The sequence below is a fragment of the Lontra canadensis genome, unplaced genomic scaffold (assembly GCF_010015895.1).
Source record: "Lontra canadensis isolate GAN:19392208 unplaced genomic scaffold, GSC_riverotter_1.0 scaffold16, whole genome shotgun sequence".
Lineage (NCBI taxonomy): Eukaryota > Metazoa > Chordata > Mammalia > Carnivora > Mustelidae > Lontra > Lontra canadensis.
Genome location: NW_022631010.1, coordinates 2824295 through 2846306, shown reverse-complemented (window position 1 = coordinate 2846306; position 22012 = coordinate 2824295). Strand labels below are relative to the sequence as shown.

The following is a 22012-nucleotide window of genomic DNA, read 5'->3' as shown; positions in this document are numbered from 1 at the left end:
TATTTATTTATTTGACAGACAGAGACCACAAGTAGGCAGAGAGGCAGAGAGGCAAAGAGAGGGGGAAGCAGGTTCCCTGCTGAGCAGAGAGCCCAATGAGGGGCTCAATCCCAGGACCCTGGGATCATGACCTGAGCTGAAGGCAGAGGCTTAACCCACTGACCACCCAGATGCCCCACTGGTGGACCTTTATATCAGAATAGATTCCCTTCCATAATGTGGGTGTGCCTCATCCAATTAGTTGAAAGTCTTAACAAAGACTGACTCCCCTACCTCCCTCAGCAAGAAGAAATTCTTGTAGTGGACTGTCTTGGGACCCAACTCCTTCCTGGGTCTCTAGCCTGACAGCCATCCCTGCAGATTTTATTAATTTTTTATTATTATTATTTTTAAAGATTTTATTCATTTCACAGACAGAGATCACAAGTAGGCAGAGAGGCAAGCAGACACAGAGGGGGAAGCAGACTCCCTGCTGAGCAGAGAGCCCGATGCGGGGCTCGATCCCAGGACCCTGGGATCACGACCCGAGCCAAAGGCAGAGGCTTTAACCCACTGAGCCACTCAGGCACCCCATTATTATTTTTTTTTTAGTAATCTCTACACCCAATGTGGGGCTTGAACTCATGACCTGGAGATCAAGAATTGCATGCTCTTCTAGCTAAGCCAGCCAGGCACCCCATCCTAGGGTTTTTTTGTTTTTTTTTTTTTAAGATTTTATTCATTGGTGGGGGGTGCTTCCCCCCCCTCTCTGCCTACTTGTGATCTCTCTGGCAAAAAAAATAAATAAAATCCTTTTAAAAAATTTTATTTATTGGGGCACCTTGGGCTCAGGTCATGATCCCAGTGTCCTGGGATGGGGCCCCACATCGAGCTCCCTGCTCAGCAGGAAGCCTGCTTTCCCTCTCCTAGCCCCACCCCCCACTTGTGTTCCTTCTCTCACTGTCTCTCTCTCTGTCAAATACATAAATAAAATCTTTAGAGAAAAAAAAGATTTTATTAATTTGAAAGAGAAAGCACATGTGTACAAGCAGGGGGAGGGGCAGAAGGAGAGGGAGAGAATCCTTAAGCAGATTCCCTGTTGACTGCAGAGCCTGTTAGATTTCACGACTCTGAGAACATGACCTGAGCTAAAAACAGGAGTTGGACACTTGGGGCACCTGGGTGGCTCAGTCATTATGTGCCTGCCTTCCACTCAAGTCACGATTCTAGGGTCCTGGGATGGAGCCCCACGTCCCACTCCCTGCTCAGTGGGAAGTCTGCTTCTCCCTCTCCCACTCCCCCACCTTGTGTTCCCTCTCTGACTTGTTTCTGTCAAATTAAACAAACAAACAAATCTTTAAAAGAGTTGGACACCTCACCGACTGAGCCACCCAGGCATCCCAAGCAGGACGTTTAAGAAACAGCAGAGGTTATCTGTTGGAGGAAACAGAGTAAATGAGAGAAGGATCTTTTTACTTTATTCCTTCTTATATTCTACGTGCATATATTCTTTGACCTGGCAATTCCACACCCATATACTTATACTCATGCAAAATGACATACATCCAAAAATACTCAGGTGCAGCATCATTTATAGGAGAAGAAGAATGGAACCAACCTAAACACGTACCAGGAGGAAACCAGTTAAAAAAAAAATCATCCATTTGGAGAAACGTGGTACATCTGTTACAAAGGAGGAGGTTGCTCGGTTGTTCTTGTTTTTCCCTTTCTCTGTTCAGATGTGGAATGATTTCCAGGTGAAGCAGAAAAAAAGCAAGACACAGGATGCTGTGTGTACACTATGCTAGCACTTGAGCGGGAAGTAAGTTAAACTCTATGCCTATGAATTTGCAAATGCAAGAAATATGTCTGGAAGAACACAGAATAAACTGTAACAGTGGATACTAGGGGAAAGGAATTAGGTAACTGGGGAATGGGGATGAGAAGGAACTACTTCACAATGTACCTTCCAAACCATGGGGATGTATTATCTATTCAGAATTTTAAAAAAATTCCTGAGGAAGAGAAGTCACATGCTAGGTGGGGCCCTAAAGTCATCAGAACACAAAGCGCTCATGCTTTTCTTGATGTTTTTAACCTGAGTCTGTCCTGAACTGCTCTTACAAATTCTACCTTTGGACCACAGCTAATTTCACTGAAGACTCACGGCCTTCGCCAAAACCAGGATAACTGCTAAAGATTAGAGCACTAGCGCTCTGCAAGGCAGATGACTCTTTCATCCATTCATAGAGACAACTGGATTCAGACCTTTTCTTTAGAAGCTTTTTTTTATTCATTGCCTAACCAACAGAGAAGGTCAGCTTGAACCAAAACAAGCTAAAATAGCCTCATTACAACACAACAGGGCACAACCCAAAATGAAGACAGAGGTTGGCCTCAGTTCTTTTCAGAGCAGACCAAGCAAGTATTTATACACAGGTGCCCCATTAAAAACTGATTAGCAATGCACCACCACCCCACAAATGCAGAGTGCGTAGAGAGATCGCTGGGGGCTCCCCACATGTGTCAGCCATAAATAAGCCCTTGCTTTTTTGAGGAAAGGGTGACCAGCGTGCATCTTGAGTGATGGCACCATCTGTTTACTCTGGAACTCTGATGGGGAGGTAACCATTTATTTGAGATACAATAACAGCCTGTATGAATACCTAAAAAGTGTCCTGGGAGACAGGTGCTGGAGAGGTGCTGGACAGTTGCAGTTCCCTTAACAAAGAATTCAGAGTAATCGTATAGGGCTCTTCAGTACTTAATCTTGTCGTTTTCCGGAAAACTTTGCACATGGGCTCCCAAGAAGCAAGCAGGGGCCTTATCAGCACCCCACAGGCCTGTGAGTGAGGTGCCTCTCAGAGCAGCCACCCATGGAAGAGAAGAGGGAAGGGGCCAGAAATCAGCTCAAACACTCCATGCTGCTTCTGACTCGCTCCATCTCGTGTAGGAAGCTGTAGAACTGAGGCAAGGTTAATTCTGGGGAGAGAAAATTCAGCTTCAGGTAAATGTTTCCAACTCCACAGAATCATCCAAGAAAATGAATTTCCACTTAGAAATTTTTTTTTTTCTTTTTCGACTTAGTACATCTAAGCAGCGCTTGATGGGTAATTGACCACAATGAAGACCTGAGAGCCTTGAACACAGAAAGGTTCTCGGCTCCCTACAAAAGTGGGGAATTTAAAAATGGCGTAACTTCACAGCACAAAGAGATGAAAGGGCATTATTCAGGATGTTCAGCACGACTTTTGCAGCAAGCTGCTTGCTCTTCAATCTTCGCTGTCCCTTCTCCCTGCGCTTTCCCTTTTTCAAAGAGGCTCTTCAACTGCGGGGTCTCCAACCTGCTGATGGCTTATTATTTATGAGAGAAGAGGCAGTGGAATGGCTATTCCACAGCTCGGGTATGACATTTTTCCTAGAAGAAATGATTTGTGGTGCTTCACAAGCCCACTGGTTGCAGAGAACACGGAAAAAGTGAAAAGGCTCAAGCAGGAATTCAGACTCACCTATGTACAAATTTTCAGTTTGATTTCCTTTCTTAACCACCAACTTTAACTGATTAAGAAAAAGAGGCAATAAAAATTTAAATTAAAATGATGACAACAGGGCAAAGAAATTCTTGAAATCCTTTCACTTAAACATCAAAGCATCCAGCTTCTGACTTGAGCATCAAAGAGAAGCAATCTGGATCCATGATCACCAAAACTTCTAACAATTCTCATGACTATAAAACAATCAAATTTTTAAGAAAAATATGAAGATCCTATTAATCTGAGAGTCGGGACGTTAGCGACCACGTTTTTGGCTGACCACACGGCTCTGAAGTACATGGCACTTCAGTGAACAGCCACTTAATTGGGTCTTTAAAAAACCCAATGACAATTTAATAATTCTTAACCAAGTCAAAAATCTACCCATTTTCACAGATCAGAAGACTTACTTGTAAAAAAATACTTCCCACTTTCTCCAGTTCACTGCTCCCAGATGTCACTGTGACACAAAAGAGAAAATTCGTTAAGTGATGGGTTGACAACAGACATACTCTGAACACCTTAATCTCACAGGCCGTCCAGCAGAAGCCATGCAAGGACGAACATGAGGACAGCAAGATGTGCTGTCCAGGAAGTCAACTTACCAAGAGCCATGGATACAAAACCAGCTGCCAAATGCCAGCAGCAATACAGAGAAGCAGTTGCTAGCCCCAACTGTGAGCCCTCAGTCTGTGAGGACGGAGGACGTGTGCTCCCCATGGAAACTATGTGAAAGCCTCTGCAATCCCACCCTACAACCCCCAAATGACCCAGAACGAGCTCTAACTAGTTACCTCCAAATTTCCACTCCATATCTACAAGCTGGTTAATCATCAGAGTCTGTCCTATGGCCCATCGAGCAAGGGTGGGGGCACTCTGCTTCCACTAGAACAAAAGCAAAAAGCCGAAGTCGTAACAATGGGGAAAATGCCCCCTCTTCACTCTGTACCCCAAAACAGCCATGTTTAGTATTTATACAGACAAGGGGAAGTATGCAGAACCAAGGGCTCAGCCTATATGCACAGATCTGGGAGACAGGGGCAGTAAAGACCGGCAGAAGACCACATAAATGTTTTCTTTCATTCCAAGATGGAGTCCCAATTTTGGACAAACACTGCACGACAGCTAGTCAGTCAAATCAGAGGCAAAACATCAGAGATGCACTCAACAGTGCCGCTGTTTAAACACTGTATGTATGTCATTTGCATGAAACCCATTAAGCTGGGAAAATGACACAGAATTGATTGATGGATTTTCCTTAGTCGGCATTTCTCACTTGTTTCTTTTCATGAAATAAAAGCAAACAATCTTAATTAACTCTGATTAAGAGGAATTATGATACCTTCTCAGAAAAGTAAGTGGCTTTCTCCTCACTAAGACCTATAAGAGAACAGAGAGAGACTTTAACAAAATGAAGAGCTGCCAGGCCTGTTGCCCTGAGCAACCTTGGCAATGACCTACCAAGAGTTATGAGATCAGCCCGGACCTGATCCGCTGTGAGACTCTTCTTCAACGCACCTGGGAAATGGGAGAAATCAATTAAAAAGGACGTATCAGTTAATCAACTGGCAGTAAGTATTACTAGAACAACTGATACGACAGAGAGGACAGAGGGGATACACAAAAGACAGGGCTAGCTCCAGGAAAATCTCAATCCAGCTGGGAAAAAAAGGCACAGAGGAAGCAACTGGAGAATGGGACAGCATGCTTTGTTTCTTGTACAACGCAAGTGTTTACCCCTCTGAAAACATGAAAGAACTTAGAAAGCAAGAAGGACTTTATGGGCTTGGGGCTGGGGATACCCGATGTGAGCAAGGAAAAGGCCACAGAGTCCTGGAGCCAAGCCTGGGAGCTCAATGTCAGGCTGGGCAATAAGGGCAATAGCCTAGTGCTGAGCTGTGCCATCCAGAACCACTAAAGATGGGGGGGGGTCATTTAAATTTTATTTTCTCCTAGCACCCCCTTAAATTTTAATTAATTAAAATTAAACAAAATTTAAAATTCTGCTCCTCAGATGCACTGTTTCACGTCCTCAATGGCCACACGGGTCTGGTGGCCATGGTACTGGGCAATGTGGACTGGAAACCATTTCCACCTATTTAGTTATTTCTACTGGACAGAGCTGCCAAAGAAAATCAGCTTCCAGGAGGTAAACGAAGATGGAGTAACAGCTGGCTTCTACAATTCCCAAGTCACTTCCAGAGGGGCAGACAAAGCTTCCCCTCACAAGCCCTAAGAGCACTCCCTTGTGGGGGCTGCTTTGTTCTGCTTGAGAGGTCCAATTCCTGAAAACAAAGTGTTGCCAGCAATCTGGGCTTCTCAATGTTTAACCTCGCGCTACAGCCTAGAGTCACAATTGGGCAACCGCCTTAAAATTTTCCACTTCTTAGTCTTCCAGAAGCTGACTAATTAAAGAATAAGGAGACATCCACCACCATCCAGGGAGGGCCCTAGCGTAATACCCTGAGCCCAACTCCCCACCCCCAGCCCACTCCTGAAAAACAATCCTAAAGGCTGTTTGTCCCCTGCAAAATAAACCATGTAAACAAAGGGAGGAAATCTTTTATCGCCAAAATCAGACTGAGCAAGGAAGCCATAGCAAAATGAAAAAGGCAAGACACCAGGAAACCTTGGCCATAAAGGCCCTCCAAGACAGCCACTTCCTAGCCAATTCAATTAATTCATGACTCCGACATGTATAGCTCCTTAGTGTGTATCTAGCTCAAATCCAATATTTTACTTGATGATCCCAAAGTACTCTGAAGTGGGGATTACTAACAAAACCTTTAATTTACCAGGAAACCAAAGGTAAGAAAGATTAAGCTTTTGGGGAGAAAATGTGGCAAAGCCACAGTCACCGACTGCACTGCCAAGAAGTCCCCCACCAGATGCGCTCTTGAGAGCATGCTCAAATATGCCTGCGGAGCTCTTTAGCAACGTCAGTAGTAAAGATAAAATGTCAGGAACATAGCTGAAGGCTGACCAGCTGAATCCACTTCTCTGGGCTCATGGAAAGGCTCATGGAAAGACAGAAGTCATAGTCACTGCACGAGCTATTTGCTGAGGACCTGCCAGTGCCAGAACGATGCTACTGCTGGGAAACATCCATGGACACACAATGTCTGCCCTCGTGAGGCTCACCTTCTACTGGGAAGCGAAAGACTACAACAACAATGTAACAAGTAAGGAAGCCATACAGAGCATGGCTGAAAAATGCCACAGAGAAAAGCAGCAGAGTGCGGTGAGGTTGGAGTGCTAGGGAACTCTGCTCAACAGTCGATTAAATACCATTTGTGACTACTGTTCATTGCCGATTACCCTGTTTTTGCCCAGTCAGAAAGAGCTCCCTTTGGAGAGGAGAAGGGGCATTATCACCTTTTCTTAAGTAACAGCTACCCACAAGGGCTAGAGATCTTGCTAAGTAATAAAACCAGGCTTAAACAGTAGCCCTAAAGCCGAGTTATCTGTAATCCGGGAGTTATCTGTATCTAGAAGACAATCATAGTATTAGCAGTAGTGCACTGGCACTCCCTGAAGTATTTCACATGGAGTATCGTCCTTTATTCTTACAGTGATGTAAGAACTTCTATTATAAGCTGTTTTCTGAGGACACTGATTCTCAGAGAGGTTCAGTAACTTGGCTCAAGATCTCAAAGCTGTTAAGTAGCCATGGTGACAAGTAAGCACACAAGGGCCATCCAGGAACCAAGTGCAATGTGGGGGCCCTCCCTGGATCCCGATGACAGCAACCAACTACAAACAAAATGCATGAGACAATGGGGACATCTGAACACTGACTGCATATTTTAATTTCAGATACGATAATGGCATTGTAGCTTGATAAGGGTTTGGAAAAGGAGCCTTTATCTTTTGGAGATAATGACTAGGTATTCAGAAATAAAATGGTATGACCTCCTGAGATGTGACTTCCGAGATGCACTTTAAAATAATCCAGTTTGGAGAGCAGTGAGAAGTGGGTGGGGTGTAGATGAAACAATCTGGCTATGGGCTGATAACTACTGAAGTCACGTGTTTTTAAGAATGACATACTAAATAGTAAAAGAAAAACATTAAAAAACAAAAACAAAAGCCACTGGGCTTTATGCCAACCATGGGAGGTACTGGCCCCAGCTTCCCCACTGTAAGATCCTAAACAAGTCACTTCCCTTCTCTAGGGCTCTCTTTATCTGTAAGACAAAGATTAAACTAGAGCAACACTACAAAAATTTACCTGACCCTATCCCTGCAAAAAGAAAGAGGGGGAGGGGAAAGGGGATGGGGAAGAGAGGACAGGTTCCATGGTTAACTGTTTCTCAGATACTGGGTAAGCAAGTTTCTTTATTGTGGGACTTTTCAGAGCCTGAGATATGTTAATGTGTATGTCTCTCCAAGATTCCAAGGCTGGGTGGGGGAGGGGCAGTATTTCTGGCTTCTGGCTGACCACAGAAGCCTTTTCTGGATGAAAATACCAATTGTGGGGGGGGGCGCCTGGGTGGCTCAGTTGGTTACTGGACTGCCTTCCGCTCAGGTCATAATCCCGGGTCAGGTGATCAAGTCCCACATCAGGCTCCCAGTCCCTCGGGGACCCCTCGGGGAGTCTGCTTCTCCTTCTGATCTTCTCCCCTCTCATGCTCTCTCTTACTTGCTCCCTCTCTCAAAAAAATAAATAAAATCTTAAAAAAAAAAAAGAAAATACTAGTTTGGGGAAAACTGATCTGGAGGGCTGTGGCTCCCCCAGCACTAACAAGCTGTACTTCTCTGGGGAGGCCTTCCTACAAGGCAGGCCCAGGATGAGGGACAAGGAAGAGGATGAGGACCTGGAAGCCCTTACACTTCAGATGAGACTGGGAAAGCCTTGAATGCCACGCTGAGGATTAGGACCTCACCATGCAAAGTGAGCAGCTGTGAGGTGCAACAAGATCCTGGATGTGCTGCAGGGGGGTACTCCAGGCGAGGCAGGAACCAGGGGAGCAGACATGGAGATGTTACTGCCACAATATGGCAGGAAGAACTAAGAACTTGTTTTGGGTGGAAGAAGAGAATAAGTGATTTATAAACTATACCCTCAGATGCTTAGTTCTCATAATCTGAGAAGGCACAGAACTGAAACTAACTGAACTATCAATATATAAAGCTATCCCAATAAATAAATAAATCTTTAAGTAAAAAAAAAATATATATATATATACATAAAAAGCTAAAGTTTAGCCAAACTGTATTAAGTACTTTGCATATATTAACTCATGCATTCCAAATGCCACAACCATACTGCTCTTATTACTGTTTTTCAGATAAGAAACTGAGGCTGAGGGCGCCTGGGTGGCTCAGTGGGTTAAACCTCTGCCTTCGGCTCAGGTCATGATATCGGGTTCCTGGGATCGAGCCCCGCATAGGGCTCTCTGCTCAGCAGGGAGCCTGTTCCCCCTCCACCCCCGCCTGCCTCTGCCTACTTGTGATCTCTCTCTGTCAAATAAATAAGTAAATACATCTTAAAAAAAAGAAAGAAAGAAAGAGAGAGAGAGAGAAAGAAAGAAAGAAAAACTGAGGCTGATCTGACCAAGGTTTAAAAGCTATATAGATAATGTGACTAACATGCTGCAAAGCCCACCTCTTGAATGGTATGCTAGTTCTTCAGGGTTCTCTGCACCAACAGTAAATACCTGCTATAAACAATGACAATCAATCTTGCCTGAAAAATACACACCCAACATCCCCTGGGAGGGGCACAGGATCTCCTAAGTTCAGCTCAACTCGTGCAGCATGTACTAAGCATCTGCTTTATGTCATCGCTTTACTTGCAACCTTGGCTCAGGAAAGAAGTACAAGATCCTCCTGTGACTTCAGAGGAAAAGCTCTCTGTTAAAGTCACAAAATAGTCACATGTAAAACAGCATGAACAATAAAAAGCTGTGAACAATTACAGTCCAAAATGAGAACTGTGGATAAAAACCATCTCTCAGGAGCTGACAGGAAGGGAGGTCACCGTGGACTGAAGTCAGGAAGGCTTTCTGAGGCAACATGGGCAGAAGCTCCCAGGTTGGGGAGGACTGAAGGCAGTTTGACAGGACTGAGGGGGTAGGGAGCGGATCTAACGAAGATGGGAAAGCAGGGAGGCAGGGACACCAGAAGACAAAAATCTCTTTGAAAATATCAGTGTCCACACAACTGTTCAGTAGAGAGGTTTCTTTTCCTTTTTTAAAGATTGACTGATTGATTTGACAGAGAGAGAGAAAGAGAGAGAGAGAGAGAGAGAGAAGGAGAGAGAGAGGGAGAGATCACAAGTAGGCAGAGAGGCAGGCAGAGAGAGAGGGGGAAACAGGCTCCCCACTGAGCAGAGAGTCCGGTGTGGGGCTTAATTCCAGGACCCTGAGATCATGACCTGAGCTGAAGGAAGAGGCTTAACCCACTGAGCCACCCAGGTGCTCCAGTAGACAGGTTTCCACTCACAGACAAACCCATCCCCACAGGCCAGAATGAGACGACTCTGGTACCACACTCCCAGGCCCTACCCTACAGAAACGCTCACACTGGGGTGTGCTCAATGTCCTGAGGGCAGTCACTGCCGCACTGTTTGAGAGTGAAAAGTCACAAAGATGTGCAGCAACAAGACAAAAGAGGACTAGTTGAAGAGAGACATCCAGTGCCTGGCACATTACAGCCCTCAGAAGAATGAAGTCAACGTGGAGAAATCTCTGCGACATACCACGTAGGAAAAAATACAAGCTCAAGAGCACTTTCATGGTTTCCTACCATTCATGAAAAACAAGACTACACATGTGCATATGTGCATGTCCGCCAGTGGACAAGAAAATATAAAAGGAAACAGGGGTGCCTGGGTGGCTCAGTCGGTTAAGCACCTGCCTTCGTTCGCTCAGGTCCTGATCCCAGGGTCCAGGAATGGAGCCCTGCATTGGCCTCCCTGCTCAGCAGGAAGCCTGCTTTTCCCTCTCCCAAATCCCTCCAGCTTGTGTTCTCTGTCTTGCTGTATCTCTGTCAAATAAATAAATAAAATCTTAAAAAAAAAAAAGATATATACCAAAATTAAACTGCGATGGTGTCTGGAGACAAGAGTAGCATGAGGGGGTGCTTGGGTGGCTCAGTGGGTTAAGCCTCTGCCTTTGGCTCAGGCCATGATCTCAGAGTCCTGGGATTGAGCCCCACGTCGGGCTCTCTGAGCCTGCTTCTCTCTCTCTCTGCCTCTCTGCCTGCTTGTGATCTCTCTCTGTCAAATAAATAAAAATCTTTAAAAAAAAAAAAAAAAACAGTAGCGTGAGAGAAGGGGATTTTTCACTTCCGATTCTGCACTGTTACAGGTTTGCAATGAAAATGTATTGAATCAATTTGCAACTGAAAATGTATTGCAATGAGAAAGCATTCCCATGTTAGGAAAGACTGTACATTCTCATCCAGCCTTTGGTTCACATGCCTTTAACCCACCACAAAGGCAACAAATACAAAACCCCTATGAACAGATGATGAGAAATTTCAGAGTTGGAAACCTCAGGATGCTCTGATTTGAACCTGCAGAACCTCAGGAGCAAAGGACAAGCAAAGGAAAAGACCTGCACTAAGATATGGGAAGGAGCACAACAGGAACAAATAAATTAAACACCCAACTTTCACTACATCACTGGGCTGCAAGCTTGGGAAGATCAGTCCATTGCTAATTTGTAAAATGTGCAAAGCGCTGTTTTACCTCCTCTCAACTTGGTCAGCATTGATTCATTCTTTGAGACTGGCCTCAAATGTCGCTTCTCTCTTTACATAAAATTAACTTTTGATTAAACTGCCAAATCTATCAACTCTGTAGATAATATACAGTCAAACAGTCAAAAACAAGCAAATAAGACCACCCGTAGTCCCTCCACCCAGATATAACCACAGTTAACATTTTTTTTTTTTACAAAAATAGGACTGCGGTACATAGTTTTATAAACTATTTTTTAAAAGATTTTATTTATTTATTGGATAGACAGAGATCACAAGTAGGCAGAGAGGCAGGAAGCAGGCTTCCTGCTGAGCAGAGAGACCAATGCGGGGCTCTATCCCAGGACCCTGGAATCATGACCTGAGTTGAAAGCAGAGGCTTTAACCCACTGAGCCACCCATGAGCCCCTAAACTATTATTTTTATTAAACAGTATATTGTGAACAATTTTCTGTATCATTACATTTTCCTCATTAGCACTTTTTAAATTATTACAGAATTTGAAAAGTAAGAGCAACCTTTTACTGAGGTACTATGTTATGCATATCATTTACATTATCTCAATCTTCAAAATGAGCCCCCTCCATTTACCATGAAAATGCTCAGATTGGCAGGAAAATGTTAGGAGGGGTTGTTGCCAAGGGCTGGGAGAGACTGGGTACCTAAGTGACAGACCCACATCTACCTAACTCAGAACCATGAATTTTGACCACCATGATGTTCCCCTGTAAAAACAGACCTCCATGCATTATACTAATCTCTAACTTCTGGGCAATTTATTTATAATTTTTCTATATCATCAAAACAGTGCTATGATGGATATCCCTACAGCTAAACCTTCATGATCACTTCCCTCCTGACTAGAGATTTTCCTGATTACTCTAAGCAAATTACCTCCGAAACCATCTGCAGTGAAAGACCTTTTTTATTTTGAATCCATCGTGGACTGATATTTTTGTGAAGTACAATGAAAATTTAGAAAAATGCATATAAAATATAAGTCCCAGATGGTTAAAGTGGTCAATTTTACATTATGCATATCTTTTTTTTTTAATATTTTGTATCCTTCTCTCTTTTTTTTAAAGATTTTATTTATTTATTTGACAGACAGAGATCACAAGTAGGCAAAGAGGCAGGCAGAGAGAAAGGAAGAAGCAGGCTCCCTGTCGAGCAGATAGCCCGATGCGGGGCTCGATCCCAGGACCCTGGAATCATGACCTGAGCCGAAGGCAGAGGCTTTAACCCATTGAGCCACCCAGGCGCCCCTACATTATGTGTATCTTACCACATTAAACACACTCGCGCGCGCATCCGCGCCCGTGAGGTGCCTGGCTGGTTTAGTCAGTAGAACATGTGACTCCTGATTTCAGGGTTATGAGTTTGAGTCCTACATTGGGTGCAGAGACTACTTAAAAATAAAATCTTTTTTTTTTTTTTAAGATTTTATTTATTTATTTGACAGAGACACAGCAAGAGAGGGAACACAAGCAGGGAAAGTGGGAGAGGGAGAAGTAGGCTTCCCGCTCAGCTGGAAGCCAGATGCAGCTCTATCCCAAGACCCCCGCCCCCCGCAACCCGGAATCATGACCTGAGCCAAAGTCAGATGTATAATGACTGAGCCACCCAGGTGCCCCCAAAATAAAATCTTTTAAAAAAATAAAAGCCCCATTTGAAAAATCAGTATATTCAAAAGATTTCAGCCAAATTGCTATAAAAGCTTCTAAATGCTTACTCTTGATTTCTGTACTTAACAGTGCAGAGGACCAGACAGCAGTCTGGGGACAGAAGCTGGGATGCAGACTGCACTCTGAGCTGTATCTCTATTACATTTTACTGCAGTTCTGTATACCCGGCTTCTTCCTTTCCTAGACTTCGAGTCCCACCCCTATCTGGTTCTCTACTGAGTGCGCTGGCTCAGTGCCAGAGCAGCTTTCAGACCCTGTGGACTGAAGAATTCAAGTTAACATCTCCAGCCTCAGCTGCCAGAGAGGCTACTCACCATTTGGAACCAGAAGGAGGCTTTTCACGATGCTTCTGAGAGGACCAAGACTGATCTGATTGGTGGTGGCAAACTCAGAGAGCTGAGACAGAAACCTTTCCACCTGAAGAAAGGAAAAAACCGGGCCTTCACTTGCTTAGCATCTCAGGGTTACAGACCCACACTCAGAACTCTCCCTATCATAAGGTACTTTACCTCTTTTGGCTCAGTTAGGAAATGGAAAAGCACTTCTGTCAAGGCCGAGAACTGCTGTGAAGAGAATGACAGAACATCAGTAACATTCTACTCCTGGGTCAATGTTCCCACATCCAACTACAGACCCTTAAGAGAGAACACATAGGTATTGATACCTGTTTGATCATCTTCAAGTTCGAATATTCACGACACCCACTATCCAGTGTCAATATATCAGTGCTACTATACTGTCTGAAAAACTTGTGTATTTTATTGGAACACTTGGGAGGTATACACTGAGACTGTGAGTATATGCACACACATGCATATATACATCTCAAGGGTCCAAGTACACGTGTGTACATACACACACACACACACACACACACAACCTGAAAGGGAGATCACTGGAAGATTAATAGTAGTTGCTTTTTTCTTTTTGTTTATATTTCCACATATTTATTATTCAAACACAAGCCAATCCAAATAATATGCTTTCTTCTTTTTCCACCCCACACAAATGTTAACATACTATACAAGCTTTTTCTCTATCTGGCCTTTTTTTTTTTTTTTAAAGACTTTATTTCTTTATTTGACACAGAGATCACAAGCAGACAGAGAGGCAGGCAGAGAGAGAGAGAGAAGCAGGCTCCCCACTGAGCAGAGAGCCTGATGTGGGGCTTGATTCCAGGACCCTGATATCATGACCTGCGCTGAAGGCAGAGGCTTAACCCAGTGAGCCACCCAGGTGCCCCTCTATCTTGTCTTTTAAAGCAGTTATTTCTGTGTAGTGAGATTTTAGGTGATTTAATTTCTTCTATCCATATTTTCTGGGTTTCTTCCCCAACAAACATCTTATTATGTATATGACAAAACAGTAAAGTTATATTTTATTATCTACTATCCTAGAAGAGTTTACTCTTTTAAGATTTTATTATTTTTAAGTTTGTTTTCATTTTTTTAGTAATAAAATAAAATTACTCTCCCTGACACCCCCCCTCAACTCAGTCCCACTCCCCACAGGTAGTTATTGCTAACACCTCTGGCCTTCCCAGAATTGCATTTGAATTTAATTTCTTTTAAATAGAAATGAGATGATGATAGTGAACCTGTACCCTGCACCTTGACTTTTTTCATCCAATTTTATCTTAGAGATTCATCTGGTCAGTAGATACAATTCTACCCAGTTTTTTTGTTTTTGTTTTTTTGGGTTTTTTTTAAGATTTTACTTATTTGGGGCCCCTGGGTGGCTCAGTGGGTTAAAGCCTCTGCCTTCGGCTGGGATCCAGCCCCACATCAGGCTCTCTGCTCAGCAGGGAGCCTGCTTCCCTTCCTCTCTCTCTGCCAGTCTCTCTGCCTACTTGTGATCTCTGTCTGCCAAATAAATAAATAAAATCCTAAAAAAAAATATTTTATTTATTTGTCAGAGAGAGAGAAAGAGCACGCCCAAGGAGTGGGCTAAGCAAGAAGCCTGATGCAGGACTCAATCCCAGGACCCTGGTATCATGATCCTGGGATCATGACCTAAGCCAAAGGCAGGCACTTAAACAACTGAGTCATCCAGGCATCCCTCTACGCAGTTGTTTTGTTGTTGTTGTTGTTGTTGTTTTTTTTAAGTAATTTCTACACCCAACTTGGGACTCGAACTAACAGCCCTGAGATCAAGAGTGGCATGCTCCTCTAACCCAGCCAACCAGATACCTCTCCAGCCAATCTTTTTTTTTTTTTTTTTTAATTTATTTGACAGACAGAGACCACAAGTAGGCAGAGAGGCAGGCAGAGAGGGGGGCGGGGGGAAGCAGGCTCCCTGCTGAGCAGAGAGCCCGATGCGGGGCTTGATCCCAGGACCCCGGGATCATGACCTGAGCTGAAGGCAGAGGCTTTAACCCACTGAGCCACCCAGGTACCCCACCAGCCAATTCTTTTAACAACTGCACAGCGTTCAACTATATAGACTTAGCGTGTGTGCCTACTTTGTTGTTATTCTAAATACTGCAATGAATATCCTCCCACATATTTCTTTGTGACATGTCTATACATTTTTTTTTTAAAGATTTTTTAAATTTGAGGGAGAGCGCAAGAATGGGAGAGAGAGAGCATTAAAGGGGAGAGGTCAAAGGGACAGAAGCAGGATCCCCTTCAAGCAGAGAGCCTGATGCACGACTCAATCCCAAGGATTCCAGGTTCGTGACCTGAGCTGAAGGCAGTTGCTTAATCAACAGAGCCACCCAGGTGCCCTAAAATACATTTTCAAAATGTATCTTAGGTGAGATGATATATGCATTTTAAAATCTGAGAAAATGTTGCCAAACTGTCCTTCAAAGAAGTTGGATGGATTTATACTCACACCTGCCAATGGCACAGAAGTGTCTACTCCCTCAGAACTTAATGGATATTCCCTGGAAAAACTTTAACCAAGGCTGAACCAGGGGTTGTCTTTCTGCAGTACTTATGATACTGGGTATTAGCCTTGCATAGCTGATTCTATATAGTAAAAACAAGAAAAGTCAGGGACTAGTTACACACTGTGTCTTCAGACTGAGTTTTCCTTTATTTCCCCCTGCAATCTGTTGACTGTCAGATCTTTGGCTAACTGCATTTTCTGTGTCATCCTGGGCCTTTTAAGAAATGAAGCAGCTGGGATGCCTGAGTGGCTCAGATCATGATCTCAGGGTCCAGGGATCAAGTCCTGCTCAGGCTCTCTGCTCAGTGGGGAACCTGCCTCTCCCTCTGCCCTTCCCCCTGCTTATATACATTCTGTCTCTCTCAAATAAATAAATAAAATCTTAAAAAAAGAAAAATGGAGCAGCTGAGAAGCCTTCCAGTCTCTTTTCCATTTCCAGACCTCAGCCTAGCATTCAGGCTCAATCTCCCTGTGAGGCCTCAACCTAATCTGGTCTGCAGGACATGCCAAGCCCCATCCCTATCTCCACTTTTCCAGAACCCCTTTATCCTTCAGTGTCCTGCTGTCAAGACACCGCCACCCTCCCAACAAGAAAGTGACCTACCCAGATTCTTAACTTCTGAGGCTCCCTCTTGGAACCTTGCCTGAGGGCACTTAGAATTCTGAATCTTGATAAGAAACACAGACTTGTCTTAGCAGAGAAGCTCTATGTACCTGCCTTAGAATGCTCACAGAGCCTTAGTTATCAGAGTGCGCAGTTAAACATTTGTTGAATAAATCTTCCCTAAACACCTTTCCCATTCTTTGCCTTTGTATCTGCATAGCTGTCTCCTTCTGGAATGCTCACCTGCTCATCATCATCCATGAAATCAAATCTTAACTATTCTTACCAGTAAATATATGGAAAGATGTTCAAGATCATTCCAGATGAGAAATGCAAATCAGCAAAATAAGGAAATACCCCTTTTTAACTTATCAGATCTTCAAAAATATAAGTTTGATAAGACCCGTGCTGGTGAAAGTACCAGGAAACAGACATGCTTGCACTGTCGATGAGAGGATTAAACTGGGACTTTTCCAGAGGGCAATTTGATAGTCCTATCTAATTTTTAAATGCTCGTATCTCTTGACCTAGTAATTCCATTGCAGGAAGTATACCCTTCAGATATGTTCCAAAAAATAAACCCAGACACATTTACACAAAGCAATTCACTGACAGCATTGCTTATAAAAACAAAAAACTGAAAGCAACTTAAGTGTCTATTAATGTAGGGCGCGTAAGGGCTCCTGGGTGGCTCAGTTGGTTGAGCGACTGCCTTTAGCTCAGGTCATGATCCTGGAGTCCCGGGATCGAGTCTCGCATCAGGCTCCCTGCTTGGCAGGGAGTCTGCTTCTCCCTCTGACACTCCCTCTTCTCATACTCTCTCATTCTCTCTCTCAAATAAATAAACAAAATCTTTAAAATATATATATATATATATAGGGCAGGTAAAATAAATTATGGTAGATCCGTTTCAAGGAATATCACACAATCCCTTCTGTGTAAAAGAAGATTTTAACAGATATCCATATATATAAAGGCAGATGCAGGGTTTTTTCCTATAAAGATACAAAAGAAACTATTAAAAGGACTTTCTGCAGACAAGAGAAATAGGTATTCTATTTTAATCTTATACCTTTGGGGGCGCCTGTGTGGCTCAGGTCATGATTCCAGAGTGCTGGGATGGAGCGCCACTTCAGCCTCCATGCTCAGTGGGAAGCCTGTTTCTCCCTTTCCCTCTGATCCCAGGCTTGTGCTCGCTCCCTCTCACTCTCTATCTCAAATAAATAAATAGAATCTTTAAAAAAAAATTTATACCTTTGAATACTGCTTGAATTTTCTAACTGTATGTGTTGCTTTCATTTATAGCTAGGTGAGAAGACCATAGACCATTTGTTTTCTTCTTCATATTTTTCTGAATTTCCTCTCTCATAACCATTCTAAAAATTATTTTTTTATTCCTATTCTCAAAGATGCTCATTACGTAGAACTGGCCACAGGCATCAGAGAACACATCGAGGTGCACTTAGTACTGTGCTGGATCTCTGTTTCTGACCTGACCTAGCAGATCACAACTTCCCCAGCATAAAAGTCTGTGTCCATCATGCCTTTGCAAACAAATCTCACTGGGTTCAGTGGCTATCTGGTGTAGAGTAGGCATTCTGAAAAATATCCACTGAGTGAGCAATAAATGTTGGATACCCACACTGATACAATGATTCTTTTCCTCCCAGATGCCAAGGCCTCAAACTTCAAAATAAACTCAGCCAATAGAGTGGGTACTTGGAAAAATCTGATCATCCAAAAAGGCAGGGGAAAGACTCCCGCTCATCAGGAAAAAGCTTTGTGTGTTAAAAACAAAGGTAAAGGGGCAGCTGGCTGGCTCAGCCTTAAGAGCATGCAACTCCTGATACCAGGGTTTTGTGTCTGAGCTCCCAGCCCCCAACACTGGGTGTGGAGAAACACAAAGAAAAAACAAAGAAACAAACAAATCACACACACCCCGCCCCGGCCGCCAAAAACTTAAAAAAAAAAAAAAAAGGTAAGGATCCAGAGTGGGGTTTTTTTGGTTTTGTTTTTAAACGGGTTCTGTGTCCAATGTGGAGCCCCATACAGCCCTAACTCATAACCCTGAGATCAAGACCTGACCTAACATCAAGAGTCAGACACCCAACCTACTGAGTCACCCAGGCACCCCGGGAGTGTGTTTTAAAGTTAGAATATGGGGGCCGCCTGGGTGGCTCAGTGGGTCAAGCCTCTGCCCTTGGCTCAGATTATGGTCTCAGGGTCCTGGAATCAAGCCCCGCATCTGGCTCTCTGCTCAGCAGGGAACCTGCTTCCCCCCTCTCTGCCTGCCTCTCTACCTTCTCTACCTACTTGTGATCTGTCCGTCTGTCAAATAAATAAATAAAATCTAAAAAAAAAAAAAAAAAAAGGTTAGAATATGAGGGCAAGCTCTGATTTTAAAGAATGTGGTTTATGTTTTTTCTAAATACCAAGTTGGAGGTAAACTTAGGAAACCTACCATCCTGCAGCTTCAAAAAAGGTTTTTAGCAGCAGAATCTTTTTTATTCTCCAAATAGAAACCTTCCAGAAAATTCTGCCACATAAACAAGTGAAAGCTAAGCTACCTAGTTGGGGAGATCATCTACAAATCTCTGTTCTGTATGTTTTATTCCCCAGAATCTAAAGTCAAGCATCTGGTCCTGAATTCCTGGCTCTGCAACTTCCTGGCTGTCTGACCTTAAACAGGTAAAGTTCTTTCCTGGAACCATTTTTCTTACCTGTAAAATGGGAATAATAACAGCACCTACCTTTTAGGGGTGCTACACATAAAGCACTGAAAACAGTGCCTGCCACATGGTACATGCTCAATAAATTGACGGCTCTTTTTGACTGCTCTGTGATTCAGTCCCCTTAATCTGTAAAATAGAGATAATAACAGTACCTACCTCCTAGGTGGTTCTAAGGACTCGATGGCTTAGTAATATACATAAAAGCACTTAGGGGCGCCTGGGTGGCTCAGTCAGTTAAGTGTCTGCCTTCAGCTCAGGTCATGATTCTAGGGTCCCGGGATCCCTGCTCTTCGGGGAGCCTGTTCCTCCCTTTCCCTTCCCCCATTCGTTCTGTTTCAAATAAGTAAATAAAATCTTAAAAAAAAAAAATCTTAGAAGTGCTGTATGATAAACAGTGGCCACTAGCCACATGCAGCTATTAAATACTTGAAAAAGGCTAGTCTAATTTGAGATGTAAAGTGCACACCAGAGTCAGAAAAATGAGTATCAAAGCACCTGGGTGGCTCAGTGAGTTAAAGCCTCTGCCTTCCCCTCAGGTCCTGATCACAGGGTCCTCAGCAAGGAACCTGCTTTCCCCTCTCCGCCTGCCTGCCTGCCTCTCTGCCTACTTGCGATCTGTCAAACAAACAAATAAAATCTTAAAAAAAAAAAAAAATTAGGGACACCTGGGTGGCTCAGTTATTAAGCGTCTGCCTTCATCTCAGGTCATGATCCCAGGGTCCTGGGATCAAGCCCCGCATCGGGCTCTCTGCTTGGCGGGGAGCCTGCTTCTCCCTCTCACACTCCTCCTGCTTATGTACCCTCTCTCACTGTGTCTCTCTGTCAAATAAATAAATAAAATCTTTAAAAAAAAATTAGTATCAAAAGGTAAAGTATCTCATTGATATTTTTATATGGATTACATGTTGAAATAGTAATATTTTGATATAGTGGATTAAAAAACATTTTAAAAAAGATTTTATTTATTTGACAGAGAGAGACACGAGAGAGGGAAACAAGCAGGGGGAGTGGGAGAGGGAGAAGCACGCTTCCTGGGTAGGAAGCCTGATGCGGGGCTCAATCCCAGGAGGCCGAGATCATGAAACTGAGCTGAAGGCAGATGCTTAACGACTCAGCCACCCAGGCACCCCTAAAAAAAATTTTGTTTCATTTCTACTTTGTTTAAAAAGATTTTTATTTATTAGAGAGAGAGCACGAATGGGGGGAGAGGCAGAGGGAGAAGCGGACTCCCTATTCTAGCTCCCTAGGGAGTCTGACAACTTGGGGACTCAACCCAGGACCCTGAGATCAGATGCTCAACAGACTGAGCCACTCCGGCACCCCCTTTATTTACTTTTCATTTTTACTTATTTATTTTTAATTTTATCTATTTGAAAAAGAGAAAACACACACAAGCAGGAGTGGGAGAGGGAAAGAGAGAAACAGACTCCCCTTCCAGGGAGCTCAACACAGGACTCAATCCCAGGACCCTGAGATCCTGACCTGAGTGGAAGGCAGATCTTTGACTGAGCCACCCAGGCGCCCTTTCTTTTTTATTTTTTTTACTTTTTAAAGATGTTATTTTCAAGTAAGTAATCTCTACACCCAAGGTGGGATTTGAACTCACAATCCCGAAATCAAGGGTCACAGCCCTGCAACTCTCTTTTTAATTTTTATATGTGACTACCAGAAATGTAAAATTAGACATGTGGCTTACAATTTATGTTGGACAAAGGGGTTTCAGAGTATGTCTGGCATTATAATTTGTGTTACTTTATGAGAAAACAGTAAGTTGTGAGGGATGTTGAGATGAAGGAGAGAGACCCCCCACCTCCTTGGAAGTTACAACCCAGTGGGGGAAATAGATGTACCTTTGCAATGGTGGTGAGAAGTGTCATTTTAACCTATTTAGTTTGGCTGCCTTGGTGCTTTGAACAGGGCACGTCAACCGGCAGAGGAGTAGGAAGTTGGCTGGCTGGCATTTGCTGCTTCAACAAGCAAAAACAGCTTTTCCAGCTCCACTATTACCAAGGGGTGGGTGTTAGGGGGGGGGGGGGGGGGTCCTCCACAGTGTAGAGTAATATGGCTTTTTTCTTTGAGGACTGCCAGATAGTCCCCCTAATCGGAGCCTCAGGCCATTACCCAACCCCGTATGTGACCACAGATTAACTGCCCCTCCACTCCAGGCTCCCCTGACCCCCGCTGGATGCCAAGACCCCCCTCAGTCTCCCTCACCGGCCTCCCTACTGAACATCTCAGTCCCTTCCTGGCCCACCAAATTCCTCAGTTCCCCAAACTCCCTTCTGCTTTATCAAGACGCACCTAAGTTCCTCGGCTAAAACCCCCCAGATTCTCCTCGTTCCCAGGACTCCCGGAAGTCCCACCTCTGAGCGCCCCCCCACCTCTGCCCCGGGCCCCCTCAGCTTGCCCCGTAGGCCTCTAGAGATTCCTCGGCCTCCCAAACTCGCCTCAGACCCCGGATTCCCCCTTAGCCTGTCCCTGAATCTCCCTCTGGCCACTCGGCACACCGGACGCTCCCCTGCCTAGCCCGTCCCACTCTCCTCGCCCCCAGGCGGCCCTCGGCCCATACCCCTCCCCTCCCTCAGCCCTCGGGACCCACGCCGGCCCGCGCCCCCGCCGCCCGACCCACCTGCGCGCCCAGCTGATTCAGCTGCTGCATGTCGCCGCCCACGGCCTCGGGCACGGGGTCCTGCGTGCAGTGCAGCCGGCCCATGGCGTCCGCCCGACCCCGCAGGGCCCGCTGCCTCTCAGCTTCCTCGTCGCGGCCGGCTGCCTCGCCGCGCTTCCGCAGCCGCACTTTCGCCACGGTGGCCGCCGCCGCCGCCGCGCTCCTCCCCCGGGCGGGGCGGGGCGTCCTCGCGGAGCCGCGGACACGCGCGG

General features: G+C 44.6%; 1 protein-coding gene across 2 annotated transcripts; it reads right to left on the bottom strand.

The window, feature by feature from the left end:
- Window positions 1-2619: 2619 nt before the first annotated feature.
- On the bottom strand, window positions 2620-21925 carry COMMD7 (COMM domain containing 7). Of its 2 annotated transcripts, none has more exons than XM_032858892.1 (9): window positions 21762-21925; window positions 13414-13467; window positions 13219-13321; window positions 4974-5030; window positions 4855-4892; window positions 4307-4397; window positions 3923-3972; window positions 3489-3537; window positions 2620-2961 (listed from the first exon to the last, which is right to left on the bottom strand). In XM_032858892.1, exons 1-9 carry the CDS (start codon window positions 21843-21845, stop codon window positions 2885-2887), a joined length of 603 nt encoding a protein of 200 aa, XP_032714783.1. In that variant the 5' UTR covers window positions 21846-21925; the 3' UTR covers window positions 2620-2884. The 2 variants fall into 2 exon arrangements, with proteins under 2 accessions (XP_032714783.1, XP_032714784.1); XM_032858893.1 differs by having other exon boundaries at window positions 13414-13464.
- Between the last annotated feature and the right edge of the window lie 87 nt (window positions 21926-22012).